General features: G+C 51.8%; 1 protein-coding gene across 2 annotated transcripts in view; it reads right to left on the bottom strand.

Annotated features, from left to right (window-relative positions):
• Positions 1 to 16223, bottom strand: part of calb2a (calbindin 2a) — a 64913-nt gene extending 48690 nt beyond the window's left edge. For both annotated transcript variants that reach the window (XM_069900943.1, XM_069900944.1), the window contains exons 1-2: positions 16076 to 16223; positions 15548 to 15624 (exon numbers count right to left, since the gene is read on the bottom strand). In XM_069900943.1, coding sequence (XP_069757044.1) covers positions 15548 to 15624; positions 16076 to 16166 — 168 coding nt within the window. In that variant the 5' untranslated portion in view covers positions 16167 to 16223. The remainder of the gene's footprint in view (positions 1 to 15547; positions 15625 to 16075) is intronic.
• Positions 16224 to 16984: the final 761 nt, after the last annotated feature.

Below are 16984 nucleotides of genomic sequence, written 5' to 3'. Positions count from 1 at the left end.
TGATTACGGTGATAATCCCATTTTACCAAAATGAGAATTCTTTGCTCCCCCATACAATCACTCACCGTTAGACCTGCCCCCTCCCCCTTGGGCATCACTAGCATCTCGTTTGACTCACACTAGTGAATCTCCTCCAGCCCCTGGCTGTGTCACTAATGTGCGTCAAGCATCAGTAGCAATAAAAGTAGCACCATCATCATCTGCATCGGAGGTGTTAACAGCATTTCTCTCCCCACCCCCAACACTGAGCGTGTTTATGAGCATTGCACTGTGCCCTCTCCCCCCCCCCCACATGCTAATACCCCCCCCCCCTAACATTTGTTTGGGCACCAACCCTGGGTTGGCAAGTGATGGATGGTTGGCAAGTGATGGATGGTTGGCAAGTGATGGACGGTTGGCAAGTGATGGATGGTTGGCAGAGCAAGTGTCCCTCTCCTGCACCCTTTGGTGCTGTTCATAGGCAGGGAAAAACAAAAAATGGCAAAGAAATGGGCCAATCCAACCAAGACAATACACAATCTCCAGAAACAACTCTATCTTGTCTGGGCATGCTGCAGCCCCCAATATTTACTCTACTTCTGTTCATTTTGCTGCCACTCCTCTCATCCTTCATCTCCCTCTGAATATTCCATTCCAGAATACATCACAGCAGCGATACACTGATCATCTATGCCCTATCACCTATCGGGCTGATGCTGCTCAGAGGGCAACAGAGTCGGTGTTTCCCAAGGCGACCATTGGAGGAGGGGTGAGGAGAGACTGCTAGAGCAGTAAGTATTTAAATTCTTGATTTAGCTTCTCGGGCCTAGTTGGATTGGGCTGTGTAGAGCTCGTCGAAAGAACCAAAGACTTGTTGATCCAAACCAAGGCTTTTATTAGCAAAAGACAGGAGCTCTTCACAGGTGGCCGACCAGTCCGGAATGATCCGACCTGGCTAGGGACACAACCCTTTAAGGCCCAGACAATAGGTGTGGCTTAGCTCTCAGCCAATCGCTGTAAGCACAGTCTAGATACAGTAACTATATACACTATGTACATTGGTGATAGATCTGTACTATCACATTCACCCCTTCTTGGAGAACTGACCCTGGAAAAAAAAACTAAAACGAGGGAGAGAATGAAAGGAAGAGGTAGGTCAAGGACTGTAGCGGTCAGGGGGTCTGACCAACCGGTGTGATCGCCGTGGTGCCGGGATTGGGGTCGCTGGAGCGGGCTAGTCGGGTGCGACTGCTCCGTCACTCAATTCCCCAGTCGTGTTGTCGGCAGGGTGGCCCGGGTCGTTGGGGTGTTGTTGGTCCTTCTGTTGCGGCACGGGGCCTGGGGAATAAAGAGTTGGGGAAGGTTGGGTTGGGGGGTTTGCTGGGTCTACCGCGTCCTGAGCTAGGTCCCGCACTGAAACAGTGTCCTCCCGCCCGTCTGGGAACTCAACGTAGGCGTAATGTGGGTTCGCGTGGAGTAGAGTCACTCAGTCGACCAAGGGGTCGTTCTTTGAGTGCCGGACATGGCGTCACAAAAGGACGGGGCCAGGGACGGTGAGCTATGCCGGTACAGTGGTTCCTGATTCGGATTTCCTCGGGAAAAGGAACATCCTTTCGTGGGGGGTGGCATTTGTTGCAGTACATAGGAGGGAGCGGATGGAGTGTAAGGCACTAGTGAGAACCTCCTGCCAGTGAGAGGTGGGGAGACCTTTAGACCGGAGAGCCAGTGTAACCGCTCTCCATATGGTGGCATTCTCCCTCTCGACCTGGCCGTTACCGCTTTGGTTATAGCTCGTGGTCCAGCTTGAAGCAATACCACACTCCAGAAGGTACTGTCGCAGCTCTGCGCTCATGAATGAGGACCCCCTATCACTGTGGATGGAATTGGGGTACCCGAAGATGGCGAAAATACTGTGAAGGGCTTGTATCACTGAGGTGGCAGTGGTGTCTGGGCAGGCCACAGCGAATGGGAAGCGGGAGTACTCGTCGATGGCTGTAAAAATGTAGGTATTACGGTTGGTCGACTGTAGGGGCCCCCTAAAGTCTTCGCTAAGACGCTCGAAGGGGCGGGTGGCTTTGATAACGTGGGAGTTATCCGGACGGAAGAAGTGGGGCTTGCATTCAGCGCACACCGAACAGGCTCGGGTCATGGAGCGGATCTCCTCGACTGTGTAGGGTAGGTTGCGCGCCTTGACAAAGTGAGCAAACCTAGTGACCCCTGGATGACAGAGCGCCTCATGGAGTTTCCGTAGTCTGTCCATCTGTATGCTGGCGCACGTCCCCCTGGAGAGCTTACCAGGCCGGTACAGGATGTCATAGTTAAAGGTGGAGAGTTCGATTCTCCATCTGGCGATTTTGTCGTTTTTTATCTTACCACGCTGAGTGTTGCTGAACATGAAGGAGACCGCGTGTTGATCAGTCAACAGTGTAAGCGCCTCCCAGCGAGGTAATGTCTCCAACGACGCACCACTTCAACTATGGCCTGGGCCTCCTTCTCGATCGAGGAGTGTCTACTCTCTGGACCCTGGAGGGTTCTGGAGAAGAAGGCTACAGGCCGACCGGCCTGGTTCAAGGTGGCTGCCAGGGCGAAGTCGGATGCATCGCTCTCGACTTGAAACGGGACAGACTCATCGATCGCGTGCAGCGTCGCAGCAGTGATGTCGGATTTGATTCGATCGAAAGCCGCTGTGGCTTCGGTCGAGATGGGAAAGGAGGTGGTCTTGATAAGAGGACGCGCCTTGTCGGCGTAGTGTGGAACCCATTGGGCGTAATACGAGAAAAGGCCCAGGCAGCGTTTGAGAGCTTTCTGGGTATGGGGGGGCGGGGGGGGTAAGTCCATTAGGGGACGCATGCGGTCAGGATCTGGCATGACTATCCCGTTCTCCACCACGCAACCTAGAATAGCGAGTCGTGTGGTCCGGAAGACACACTTGTCCAAATTGTAAGTCAGGTTCAGCCGACGGGCAGTTTGAAGAAATTTGTCTAGGTTGGCGTCGTGGTCCTGCATGTTGTGGCCGCAGATGGTCATATTGTCCAGATACGGGAAGGTAGCGGTTAGCCCGTTCTGGTCCACCATCCTGTCCCATTTCCCGCTGGAAGACCGCGACACCATTCGTGACCCCGAATGGTACCCTGAGAAATTGATATAGCCGCCCATTTGCTTCAAAGGCCGTGAATGGTCAGTCCTCGCAACGGATCGGGAGCTGGTGGTAGGCCGAACGTAGGTCAATAGTGGAGAAAATGCGGTATTGGGCGATCTGGTTCACCACATCCGTGATGCGTGGCAGGGGGTACGCATCCAGGAGCGTGAAGCGGTTAATGGTCTGGCTATAGTCGACCACCATCCGTAGTTTTTCCCCGTTCTTGACAACCACCACCTGGGCTCTCCAGGGGCTTGAACTGGGTTCGATGATGCCCTCATCCAGCAATCTACGCACCTCACTCCTAATGAATTGCCTGTTTTCGTAACTATATTGCCGACTTTTGGTGGCCACAGGCTTCCAGCCAGGGGTGAGGTTTGCGAAGAGTGCTGGCGGGGCAATCCGGAGTGTGGAAAGGCCGCAGGATTGGCCCTGGGGCACGGGGGCGGGTTGCTCGGGTGCTTCGGGGGTGGGGCGATGGCAGACCAAGAGGGGGGCGAGGGGTCCCCCAAAGTGTAGGGACACCGTTTGGAATTGACACTGGAAGTCTAATCCCAGCGACACTGGGGCGCACAATTGGGGAAGGACGAATAATTTGAAGTGGGTGACCGTTACGCCTTGTACTTCCAGCGTGGCGATGCAATACCCCTTTATCCCAGTCGAGTGCGACCTCGTTGCTAATGAGATCCTCTGGGTAGTGGGGATAATGTCAAGTCCCCAACGGAGAGCCAGATCTGGCTGGATAAAACTGTCAGTTGACCCAGAGTCAAATAAGCAATTGGTGTGGTGTCCATGCACTTTAATCAGTTCCATTGCTCTGGTGAGGGGATGAGAGCATTGCTGGTTTAGTGTTATTGAAGCAGTTGACAGGGGAGTTTTGCGCGATGACGTCACGCAACGGGATGACGTCGTCAACGCTCGACGAGCAGGTTGGAGGACCTCCCGGAAGTGGTGTTGTGGCGGCGTAGGCGGGTGAATGGTAAGTAGTTGCTCGCGATTGGCGGTGGGTAGGTCGTTGGTCGCGGCGGTCAGGCCCTGGCGGTCGTTGGTGATGGATGCTAGGGTGAGTACCTGGTTGGCCGCGGGGGTGGCTGTGGCGGCGGTAGCAGCAGCGGTAGCGTCGGCCCCAGGGGTGTCTGTGGCGGCAGCAGCAGCAGCGGTAGCGTCGGCCCCGGGGGTGTCGGTGGCGGCGACCCTGGGGGTGTCTGTGGCGGCAGCAGCAGCGGCGGTAGCGTCGGCCCCGGGGGTGTCTGTGGCGGCGGCAGCAGCGGCGGTAGCGTCGGCCCCAGGGGTGTCTGTGGCGGCAGCAGCAGCAGCGGTAGCGTCGGCCCCGGGGGTGTCTGTGGCGGCGGCAGCAGCGGCGGTAGCGTCGGCCCCAGGGGTGTCTGTGGCGGCAGCAGCAGCAGCGGTAGCGTCGGCCCTGGGGGTGTCGGTGGCGGCGGCCCCGGGGGTGTCTGTGGCGGCGGCAGCAGCGGCGATAGCGTCGGCCCCGGGGGTGTCTGTGGCGGCGGTAGCAGCAGCGGTAGCGTCGGCCCCAGGGGTGTCCGTGACGGCGGCAGCAGCAGCGGTAGCGTCGAGTGTTCCGCACGGGGGCGAGAGGCGGGCCAACACCGTGGTTGCGAGGGTAGGCTGCCCCTTCCGGGTTCGGCGTCTCCGTGACGTCAGGCCCTCGCTCTCATTGGACGAGAGCTCTGGGGAAGAAGAGTTTGAATGGGATAGTGGCGGTTGGGCTTCACACGAGGCACTGTGTTTGCTGGCGGCCATTTTAGACCTACAGACTGCAGCAAAGTGGTCCTTTTTAAGGCACTTCTGGCACCTGGCTTTTCTTGCTGGGCGCTGGGACCTGCTGTGTTTGTCCCTACCGCAGAAATAACATTTTGGGTTCGCAGGGGGCAGGGTAGCAGCAGCCGACAGGCCGTCAGGCGTCGGGTAGAAGGGCACTCTACTCACATCAGAACGTGGGGTCCAGTCCCTAGAGAACTCGGTGGACTTTAAGGCTGCATCCTCCATTGTGATTGCAATCCGGGCCATGTCCTCTAGTTTTTCTACCCCTTGCTCTAGCAAGCGCAGCCTCACTTCGTTCGATCAGAGCCCGGCCACATAGGCATCCCGGATGAGATCATTTGTGATCTCGGCAGCAGTTTTGTCCACACAGTTATAGTCCTTGCCCAATGCCTTTAATACTTGTAAATATGCCCTGCTGGACTCGCCGGGCTGTTGCTTCCTCGAAGCAAGCAGGAGCCGGGCATGAACTCTGTTCAGCGGTTGATTATACAGTTCTTTCAGTACCTTTATGGCTGCGGTGTAAGTGGTCTCATCCTGGATGTTTTTGTAGACTCTCAAGGACACCATAGACAGCAATGCTGTTAGACGCTGGTTATCCTCCTCCACCTCAATGAATCTCAGGAAGTTTTCAAAGTTCAGCAGCCAGAACTTAAAGGTTTTGAAGGCTGTAGCTGACTGTGGGTCGATATCAAGTTTTTCTGGCCGAGTTAAACGCTCCATCCCTTTCAAAAAAAATTCTTTTTTGCTAATAAAATTGTAGAGCTCGTCGAAAGAACCAAAGACTTGTTGATCCAAACCAAGGCTTTTATTTGCAAAAGACAGGAGCTCTTCACAGGTAGCCGACCAGTCCGGAATGATCCGACCTGGCTAGGGACACAACTCTTTTAAGGCCCAGACAATAGGTGTGGCTTAGCTCTCAGCCAATCGCTGTAAGCACAGTCTAGATACAGTAACTATATACACTATGTACATTGGTGATAGATCTGTACTATCACAGGCAGAGTTGGTGTTTCCCAAGGCGACCGATGGAGGAGGGGCGAGGAGAAACTGCTAGAGCAGTAAGTAAATTGCCTGAGGGCCAATAAAATAAAAGGAGTGAAAGGTGAGGGAGCAGCTCAGTGAGTGAGTGGAGCAGTGAAGGAGTGGAGATTTGAGACTGGCTCGAGAGACTTAGGCGCAGAGAGGCTGAGGCACAGGTAAAGGGGTAAGTCTCTTTTTTTCTTTTTTCATTTAACTCACTCGTAGGCAGTCATTTTAGACATGGCAGGTGAGCTCACTCCCGTGCCATGCTCCTCTTGTATTATGTGGGAACTCAGGGTGACTGACAGTGTCCCTGGGAACTATGTGTGCAGGAAGTGTGTTCAGCTACAGCTCCTGATTGACCGCATGACGGCACTGACGCTGCACATGGACTTGCTCTGGAGCATCCAGGATGCTGAGGATTTGGTGGATAGCACCTTTAGCGAGTTGGTCACACCACAGCTTCATAGAGTTGAGGGAGACAGGGACTGGGTGACCAAGGGTAAGAGTAAGAACAGGAAGGTAGTGCAGGAGTCTCCTGTGGTCATCTCCCTGAAAAACAGATATTCCGCTTTGGATGTTGTTGGGGGGCGGGGGGGGGGGGGAGAAGGCAGCAGTAACCAGGGTCAGGGCACCGTGAGTGCAATCTGGATGGGGAGGGTGAACAGCCAACTGTCGTGGTCCATGTTGGTACCAACGACATAGGAAAAAAGCGGGATGAGGTCCTACAAGCAGAATTCAAGGAGCTTGGAAGGAAGTTAAGGAGTAGGACCTCTAGGGTAATAATCTCTGTATTATTGCCAGTGCCACAAGCTAGTTAGAGTATGAATTGCAGGATAGATAGAATGAATATGTGGCTTGAACAGTGGTGTAGGAGGGAAGGGTTCAGATTCTTGGGGCATTGGAATCAGTTCTGGGGCAGATGGGATCAGTTCAAATAGGACGGTCTCCATCTGGGCAGAGCTGGGATCAATGCCCCCGGGAGAGTGTTTGGTAGTGCTGCTGGGGAAGGTTTAAACTAATGTGGCAGGGGGATGGGATCAGGAGTAGAGAGACGGAGGGGTCTAGCATGAGGGAAGAAGTCAGAGATAGGAGGGTGAAAAGCAAAAGAGGCAGGCAGGTAAGCTCAGGGCAAAAATGTTAAAGGGCCACTTTATAGCATAATGGTGATAAGAGTTAAGGCTCATGCACATGGTTAATGGCAAGATTCTTAGTAGTGTGGAAGAAAGCAGGACCTTGGGGTCCAAATCCACACATCTCTCAAGGTTGCTCTGTAGGTCACTAGGATAGATAAAAAGGCTTGTGGTATGTTGGCCTTCGTTAGTCGGGGATTGAGTTCATGTGCAGCCCTATAAAACTCTGGTTTTTAGATCACATTGTGTTCAGTTCTGGTTGCCTAATTACAGGAAGGATGTTGAAGCATTGGAAAGGGTGCAGAGAACATTTACCAAGATGCTACCTACATTAGAGGATGTGATGACAGAGGCAAGGTTGGCTCAGCTAGGGGTTTTCTCTTAATAGAGGACTACAAGAATAGTCGGGGCTTTGGTAGGGTGGACAGCCAGTGCCTTCTTCCCGGTGCAAAACTAGCAAACAGAAGAGGACATCTGTACAAGATGAGGGGAGGAAAGTTTATGGGTAATGTTGGGGTGCTTGGAATGCACTGCCAGGGTGGTGGTGGAGGCTAGTACAATAGAGACATTTAAAAGACTTTTAGACACACACATGGATGGAAGCAAAACAGGTTATAGGTAGGGAAGGTTTTGTTATAGGTTTACCTGGGTCAGCTCAGTATCATGGGTCAAAGGGTCTGTGGTGTGGTGTAAAGTTCAATGTTCTTAGAGCAAGCGCTATTACCAAGGATAGTATTACTTGGAAAAAACAGTACATTAGAGCACTGATGTGGGGTTCATTCAAGAGCCTGATGGCTGCAGGGAAGAAACTCTTTAAATTTAATGGTGAGCATCTTCACACTTTGAGCCCTCTCCCCCATGGGAAGGGGGGAAGAAGAGTGTTTCCTGGATGTGATGGATCCATCATTCTGCGGCCCACCTTTCCTAGCCAGTGGGAGGTGTGGATGGGAGTCCGTGGTGGGGAGGAAAGGTTGTGTGAGCTACATTCACCGCCCTCTGCAGCTTCTTGAGCAGAGCAGCTCCTGTCCCACGCGGTAATACTTTCAATGGTGCACATGAATGCTCTGTCCTTGCTGCTGCCATCAGGAAATAGGTATTGGTGCCACAAGACTTGGACCACCAGGTTCAGGAACAGCTGCTCCCCCTCCACCATCAGACTCCTCAACAACAAACTCAATCAGGGGCTCATTTAGTTTTCCATTTTATTGATTTTTTTCTTTCCTCTCTTTTCCTCAGTTTGTTTACAGTTTTTGTTTACATGTGTACAGTTTTTAAGTGACCAATAAGGCCCACAGCAAAAGGAATCTCAGGGTTGTATGTGATGTCACGTATGTGCCCTGACAATAAATTGGAATCTGAGAACTTGTCGAGGAACAAGGGGGAATATGTCAAGCTTCCTTTATCTCCGAGAATAGTGAGGAGGGGGTTGATATTGGGAGGGCAGTGATAGAAAACATAGAAAATAGGTGTAGGAGTAGGCTATTTGGCCCTTCAAGCCTACACCGCCATTCATTTTGATCATGGCTAATCATCCACTCAGTACCCTGTTCCAGCTCTCTCTCCATACCCCCTGATCCCCCTAGTCACAAGTGCTAAATCTAACTCTCTTAAATATAGCTATGGAACCGGTCTACCTTTGGGGACTTTGTCAAATGCCACACTAAAATCCATATACATTTACTTCTCTACCTTCATAAATTCCTTTTGTTACTTCCCCAAAAAAAAGGCTCATGATGTACAGCATTCCCTTCACAAACTCAATTAGGCTCATGATATACAACCTGCTCCTTACAAAACCTTGTTGACTATTCCTGATAAGACTATTCACCTTGAAATCTTGTAAACTTTGTCCCTAAGAATCTTCTCCAATAGCTTGCCCTCTACTGACATAAGACTCACTGGTCTACAATTTCCAGGATTCTTCCCATTACCTTTTATCAACAAGGGTATCTGCCATTTTACAATCTTCCAGCACCTCCCATGTGGCAAGGGATTCTGCAAAGATCTTTGCTAATGCCCCAGCAATCTCTTCCCTCATTTCCTGTCATTACCTGGGGTATATCTCATCTGGTTCCAGGAACTTAACAATACAAACATTTTTAAGAAGATCCACCACTTCTTCCTTAACCTCAACATGCTCCAACACAAAAGCTTGTTCTATAATGTGCTCACATTGACCATGGTCCCTTTATCTGGAGAACAACAAAGCAAAATTTTCATTGAGGACCTTCCCTACCTCCACATACATGTTCCCTCCTTTATCCTAAAGTGCCCATACCTTGATTCTCACAAATACATAGAAGTCATGTCAGAAATCATACTCTTCTGTAAAGATCTGGAATTTTCTATAACATGGTCCATTGTCACTGTAGATAATTTGAGGAATTCCACTTCTTGCAAAGATTGATTTTACATATTTGATCACACAGGCAGCAGACATGCTAGGAAGCAGCGCAATCTCCGGATAGTTTCATAGATGAAAATCAATAACAGGCAAGTAATTTTTTTCATCCATGTAGAACAGATCAGTCCCAACTCTCTGCCATGATCCTGCTAGTAAATCAGTTATGATCATGGGTTCCTTAGTCTGCTTTGTGTGATGTTTCAAACAGGTCTCACAGGCTGTCAGTGTCAGCATTTATCCCTGGGCAATAAACAGCCATTCTGCCCCTCCTTCTGCATTTTTCCCATTCCCATGTGCCCCTCATGCACCTTTTTCAGCATCTCTTGTCTCAGTGATTGAGGAATGATAATTCTGCTCTGTCTGAGTTGAAGCCCATTAACAACACTCAGCTCAGCTCTGATGTTGTAGTATGGCTGACATTCACCTCTAAACCATCTTTCATTCAGATTCTTGATGACCTGTAGAACTGTGTCCTTTTCTGTTTCAGTTGCCATCTGCTTGGATTTCATGTCAGATACAGGAAGAAACTTAGTGACCAGATTCAAGTGGAGATTCACATCTGTCCCTGTGAAACTCTCATTGCTTCACTCTGCGTCATTACCCTGGATAACGCATTAGCTAACACAGTAAATTTCCCTTTTGTGTTCACCAATTCAAAGTCATAATTTTGTCATCAATCTTTGGATTCTCGACGACATTTCACTGAGATTTTTCTTGATCATCACTATTAATGGTTTGTGGTCTGTCTCTGCCATGAATGTTGGTGGATCATACACATAACTGTGGAATTTCTTGAGTCTGTAGGCCAGACCCAGACACTCTTTCTCGATCTGTGCATATCGACGTTCAGATGTTGTCATTGTCCTTGATGTGTATGCTACTGGCCTCCAATCTACTCCCACGGCCTGAAGTAGTACGGCACCTATTCCATCTTTGAAGCATCCATAGATATTTTTGTCCTTCTCGATGAGTCAAAGAACATCAAAAGCACTGGTTCTGTAGTTAGAATGATCTTCAGTTGTCCCCATTCTTCCTCGTGGTTGTCTGTCCACTTGAACTTACATTAGTCCTGTAACAACTTCCTCAGGTACATTGTTTTGGAAGACAGGTTTGGTATGAATTTACCAATGAAATTTTGATCATTCCCAGCCCTCTCAACGTGCCTCTTGTATCAGTGGGTCAGGCATCTCTAAAATAACTTTCACCTTGCTCTTGTCTGGCTCCACACCAGCCTCTGACAGTTTATCTCCCAGAAAGGTGATTTCCTTCTCATCAAACTGACATTTTTCTGTTTAACTTTAATCTGTACATCTGGTTCAAACCTGGCACAAACCAGGCCTTGTCCCATTGACCTGCACGCAGACCAAAGATAGCCCTCCACACCCCTCCTACCATTGAGAGATATGTGGATCTATGAAGGGGTTGAAGCTGTGCAGATATTATGGGGGAAACTGGCCTCAGCTCCCAAAACATATCCACATTTTTATGGAACATTCCAGCACAGTACAGACCCTTCAGCCCACAATGTTGTGCCAACCTATACAAACCTACTCAAAAATCAAAACCTTCCCTACCTCATAACCCTGGTATGTTATTTCATCCCTGTGCCCAAGAGACTTTTAAATGTTGCTATTGTTCCAGCCACCAGCCCCAACAATGTATTCTGTGTGTAAAAAATGTACCCGACATCTCCCCTAAACTTTCCTCCTCTCACTTTGTTCAATAATCTCTGGTGTTTGCTACACTCTTGCCCGGAAGAAAGGTACTGGCTGTCCACCCTATCCAAGCTTCTCATGATCTTGTAGACCTCGATTAAGTCATCTCACATCCTTTTTCACTCCCAAGAGAAAAGCCACAGCTTTGCTATCCTTGCCTCAATGTCGGAATTGGGCAGCACTGTTGGCACCACGCCTTTACAGCACCAGTGATTGGGACTGGGGTTCAAATTCCACACTCTACGTTCGCCCCGCGTCTGCATGGGTTTTCCCCAGAGGCTCCGGTTTCTTCCCACCATTTGAAATGTACCAGGGATTGTAGATTAATTGGGTGTAAATTGGGCAGCATGGACTCGTGGGCCAAAATGGCCTATTACCGTGCTGTAGGTCTCCACCTCAGCTGGCTCTGCACTCTCAACACTCTCACAATGTTCCCTTCTTGCATTTCACCTGTCACCCAGTCCTCTTGTTCTTGTCTCACTCAACCTCAGTGGGAAAAACGTGCTTGCATTTACTTACAAATTCCCCTCATAATTTTGTACACCCTTCTCATGTTACCAGGTGACAATGAATTTGAACTTGCCCCAAATCTACTACTCATCCAAGCACTAGAGCCAATTAGGGTCCACACGTGCTTGGAGCATTTGAATGAAACTCATGTGGTCACAGTAAGAATGAGCCAGCTCCACACAGACAGCGGCAAAGATCAGGATTGAACCTGGATCTCTGGCTCTGTGAGGCAACATCGCTGAGTTAGTGTGAACTGTCAGATGGATGACAAGGAGAATTTGACAAGGTCCGTTCACTGATTGGATAGAGTTGTGGCTCGTCTGTAACTCGTTGTCTGACAGATTAACAAAGGTGCCACGAGAGGGTTGTGGGAATGACCTGGGTGTTGTCTGACTATGGGGGATACCGGGCCTGAGGAAGGCAAGGGTGGTGGGAGTCAGAGTTGACCATTGGCATAGCAGAGAGCTGTAGCAAGAGAGGAGTGGAGTGCAGCCAGGGGAACGACATTGCAGGGAGGCAGACCGTGAAGACATGAACTGCCCAAACCTCACTTCCCTGCATTAACCCCACTCCACCTTTCCCTTCACACCTTAAGCCTCTGCGATCTCTGCTCCAATACACACTGAGTGCCCAGAAGCCAGAGAGCCCACATTCTCACCTCCCCTGCTGAAGACATTTCTCCTTGTCAGACAGTCATTATGAGGCAATCGATCTTGTTGAGTGACGTGGTGACATTATGAATATGACCCACATTAGCATGCAGGAAATCGAAAGGAACACTGGTTTTTAAAATTAATTCCCCACCCCTTGCTGCTGACTACAGAAAAGATTTTTTCTCTCCCCTGCAAGCTGCGGAGATATTCTGGTGATTGCACCATTCCAAGGTCACTGCACCCCTGCAGATTTCAGCCACAATCAAGGCTCAGTAAAAGTACAATGCTCTCCTCTGATTGGTAGACCCCCCCACCTAGCACTGTGTAGACACAAAGCATGACACCGACCCCCTCCCCAGGTCAGTGAGGAGCTGCGAGATGGTGGAATACAGTGAGGGGTGGTAGAGTGGGGAGGTGTGAGGTGGTGATGTAGTTGGGGGGGGGGGTTATGGGACAGTGAAGGGATGACCCAGTTGGGGGCAGAGGTTTGGGACAGCCGAGGGGTGACCCGCAGGAGGGGGGTAGTGGAACAGCGAGGGGGTGACCCACAGGGGAAGTACGAGGTGGTGGGATGCAGTGAGGGGTGAAGCTGTGCGGATATTATGGGGGAAACTGGCCTCAGCTCCAAAAATAAACATCATCCATCAGATCACGTCTACTTCAGAAGATGTGGAAGCTTCCAGAATATCAGAGGGAGTGCCGAAGCAACTCAAGCAAAGGCTGGAGCCCATTACAATGGATGCTGGAGAGGAATCTGAGAGCTACGGTGTCTTACGATGCCCCCATTTACTTGGCCGGAGCTCGTTGCACCCAATCCTGGCAACAGATCTCCTTTCTGCCATTACCCAGCGAGCGAGATCACCAGCCACTTTGGGTGGCCACACGCCTCACATTTTGATCAGATTGGTTTGGATCGGATCAGATACAATTTATTGTCATGTAATACAACAGAAATGTAACATTACACAAAGTTGTTGAAGTGGACCTGAAGTTGTTTGAAAACTAACACGGTACAGCTGCAAAAACAAGCTTTTAATCACTTTGCAAAGCACGAGAACTCCATAACAGCAAGAAGCACTACCATGAGCAGCTAGTCTCACCCCAAGGGAGTCTCTTCGTGGCTTTTAAACCTTCAGACGCCCAGGTTTCTTGAACATTTGAGCAAACTGCTCCATATAAGTACATATTCCTTTCAATTTTACTTGGGATTTATCAGTCAGGGTCGTGTTCCTTACCCAATGGTCTTTTACTACTTGACCAAATAGGGAGTGGTTCAGTGGTTGCTGAATTATCAAAACATTCCATGGAATGTTCTCGCTACGACATTATTTTGGTTACATTCACATAGTCTGCAATAAGGCAAAGATTCACCATTTGTCCCGTTTTGAGCTCATATCCCGCAAGCACAAATGTATTGGAGGAACTCAGCAGGACGTACAGCATCCATAGGAAGCAAAACCCTGCACCCTTCCCAAAACATGGTCAGCCGTTACTTCCTGTGGATGCTACGTGATCTGCTGAGTTTCTCCAGCATTGCACTCAGCTCCAGCGTCTGCAGATGTTCTTGTTTAAGTCCTTGCAGCCACTGTTTTATGATTGGAATATTCTGTGTCTTCCACTCACACCCAATCTCAATGGAGGGCTTCATGCGGTTCTTGTCCCCTTGCTACCCTCTCACTTTATCATCCTCCCCCACCCCCCAGCTGAGACCTTGCCTCGAGACTTCTCAAGTCCTCTCAGCTGCCACTGGATCTGGGGAGGGTGTTGAGGGGAGGGTCTTTGGGCTGATTTGGGCAGATATCTGGGAGAGAAACGTGCATGTAATGGGAGCGGCTGGCTTTCAGGTCAATCTGTGCATTTCAGGTGAGGAGTTGGCTGCTGGCTGCTATTCCCACCTCTCCGAGTAGTGGGCTTAATGTCCTCCTAAACAGGACTGAGGTATGAAGAATCGCCGGAATTTAGAACAAGAAGGGACCACATGGAGCCATGCAGCAAGGAAACAGGCCCTTCCGCCCATTTCCATTAAAACATTCCACCCACAATGTACCAGCTTCCTGCATCTGGCCCAATTCCCTCCAAGCCTATCCTGTCCATGTATCCGTCCTCATGTTTTTTGGAAGTTGCAATAGTACCTGACTCAACCACCATCTCCAGCAGCCCACATCTCATTGAGACATACACAATTCTGACAGGACTAGGTTAGAGACAGGAAGAATGTTCCTGATGTTGGGGAAGTCCAGAACAAGGGGTCACAGTCTAAGAAGGAGGGGGAAGCCATTTAGGACTGAGATGAGAAGAAACGTCTTCCCAAGCTGGCCACAGAGCATTAAGGCTATTTCACCAGGAAAAATTGGATGTGACCTTGTCGCTGAGGGCTCCAAGGGGATGGAGAGAGTAGCAACAGGACAGAGGTCACATGATCAGCCATGGTGGCACAGTTCAAAGGACAGAATGGTCTTCCACTGCCCTTATTTTTACCATTCTCTGAACAGATTCCCACTCTGGGAAATTGGGACACAGATCCGCTTCCATCAGTCCCCCCAGCCCTGACTCTCCCCCAACCAGCACCCCTCCCACCACCCCCCCGCTTCCCCGCCCAGTCTCTCTCCTCCCCCCGCCCAGTCTCTCTTCTTACCCCTCACCGCCCTGTGTTGAGGGGGAAGTAACGATTCATCACCGCGTCTCGGGCCCGAACCCTTCCCTTTATACTCGCCACCGTCTCCCCACAGTGATCCTCACCCGGCCAATCCCGCCCCCTCGGGTGATGACACCTCCAACTCCCTTCGTTATTCACAGCCACTTCTCTGCGTCCAGTTCCTCCTTCCCGTCTCTGACAACCCCCCCCACCCCCAAACCTGCCCCCCACCCCCAAACCTGCCCCCCAACCCCAAACCTGCCCCCCACCCCCAAACCTGCCCCCCCCCCCGTGTCCTCGCCCACCGTCTCCCATCTCTGTGGTCACTCGCCCTTCTCCCCTCATTCCCCCCCCCCCCCTCCCTTCAGCCGGGAGGGTCGAACCATGGAAGCACAGCCAAGGCACATTCCGCCTTCTCTCTGGGAGCAGAGGTCTCGCGGGGCTACCTGTGGCCATTGGCCCGGGGGACCCAGCACCGCCGCGCCCCACCCCGGGGGGACCCGCCCATCATCGCCCCGCCCCACCCATCACCGCCCCGCCCCACCCATCACCGCGTTGCCCCGCCGTTACTCACCACACCAGCCCTTCTCCTCACTCGCTGCAGCTCTCGGATGAAATTCTCCAGCTCCTTTCCTTCTATGTAACCGTTCCCTGCAAAGGCCACGAGGCACCGTCAGCCGCCAGCCCGGGACACGCCGACAGCGAGGGGCCGAGAGAGCCTCCCTCCCGCTCCAGCGCGGCCGGAGCCCCTGGGCGCAAGGCGAGGCCGGGGGCAGTGGGGAGGAGATACCGGGCGCCAAGGCAGAGCCCGGCCGGGGCAGAGGAAGGTGTGCGGGTTCCCCCTGACCCTGCCCCTGGATTCTGAGAAACTTGGCCGAAAGTTGCGTTATTTAAGTCCCGGCCTCGCATTTGCATTCTTCCCCGAGGAGGCGAGTGGGCAAACGTGAAAGCCCCGGGTCTGAGTCCAGGGCGCAGCGCCCGGTTCCCAGCACCAGCTCCGTCCCTTCTATTCACCCTGCGGGCGCCAGGGAGACCAGCACAATATTGGTCGAAGTTATTATTATTTGATCAGTAAGACAAAGTCGGAGGAAAACAGACTCACCATCCGCATCGTAATGTTTCCAGACCTCCAGGAACTGCGAGGCTGTGAGTTCGGCCAGGTTGAGGTATGGCGGCAGCTCCCTTTCAGCCATGGTTCCACCGCGTTCCACCGCTGACTGACGAGAGCGGCGACCGAGCGCAGCCTTTTTAATTCCTTCGATGCCGTAGTTCCACGGCTGGCATGCAGGCGCCGCTGCACCCTGGCACTTGGCGGCCACAACTTGTCCCGCTCTGCTGCAGGGCTCCCGGCGTGACAGTTGCGGGAGGGTGGCAAGGCACATGGGCGGCTGTGGGCGGGCGTCTGGGCCTTCAACCCGGGTCTGTACACTCCTTTCTGGGACTATCCCAGGTCTAGTCAGTCTGCCCCGATTCTGGACAGTTTAACCCGGGTCTGGATACTTGCCCCCAGGTGGAGAGACTCAAACCAGCAGTTGGATTTTTTCCCCAGGTCTGGACACTCTACCCCAGGTCTGGACACTCTACCCCAGGTCTGGACACTCTACCCCAGGTCTGGACACTCTACCCCAGGTCTGGACACTCTACCCCAGGTCTGGACACTCTACCCCAGGTCTGGACACTCTACCCCAGGTCTGGACACTCTACCCCAGGTCTGGACACTCTACCCCAGGTCTGGACACTCTACCCCAGGTCTGGACACTCTACCCCAGGTCTGGACACTCTACCCCAGGTCTGGACACTCTACCCCAGGTCTGGACACTCTACCCCAGGTCTGGACACTCTACCCCAGGTCTGGACACTCTACCCCAGGTCTGGACACTCTACCCCAGGTCTGGACACTCTACCCCAGGTCTGGACACTCTACCCCAGGTCTGGACACTCTACCCCAGGTCTGGACACTCTACCCCAGGTCTGGACACTCTACCCCAGGTCTGGACACTCTACCCCAGGT

Source organism: Narcine bancroftii, chromosome 10, assembly GCF_036971445.1.
Source record: "Narcine bancroftii isolate sNarBan1 chromosome 10, sNarBan1.hap1, whole genome shotgun sequence".
NCBI classification, from domain to species: domain Eukaryota; kingdom Metazoa; phylum Chordata; class Chondrichthyes; order Torpediniformes; family Narcinidae; genus Narcine; species Narcine bancroftii.
Note: the sequence above shows the minus strand (reverse complement) of the source record. Positions and strands in the feature narration are given on the sequence as shown.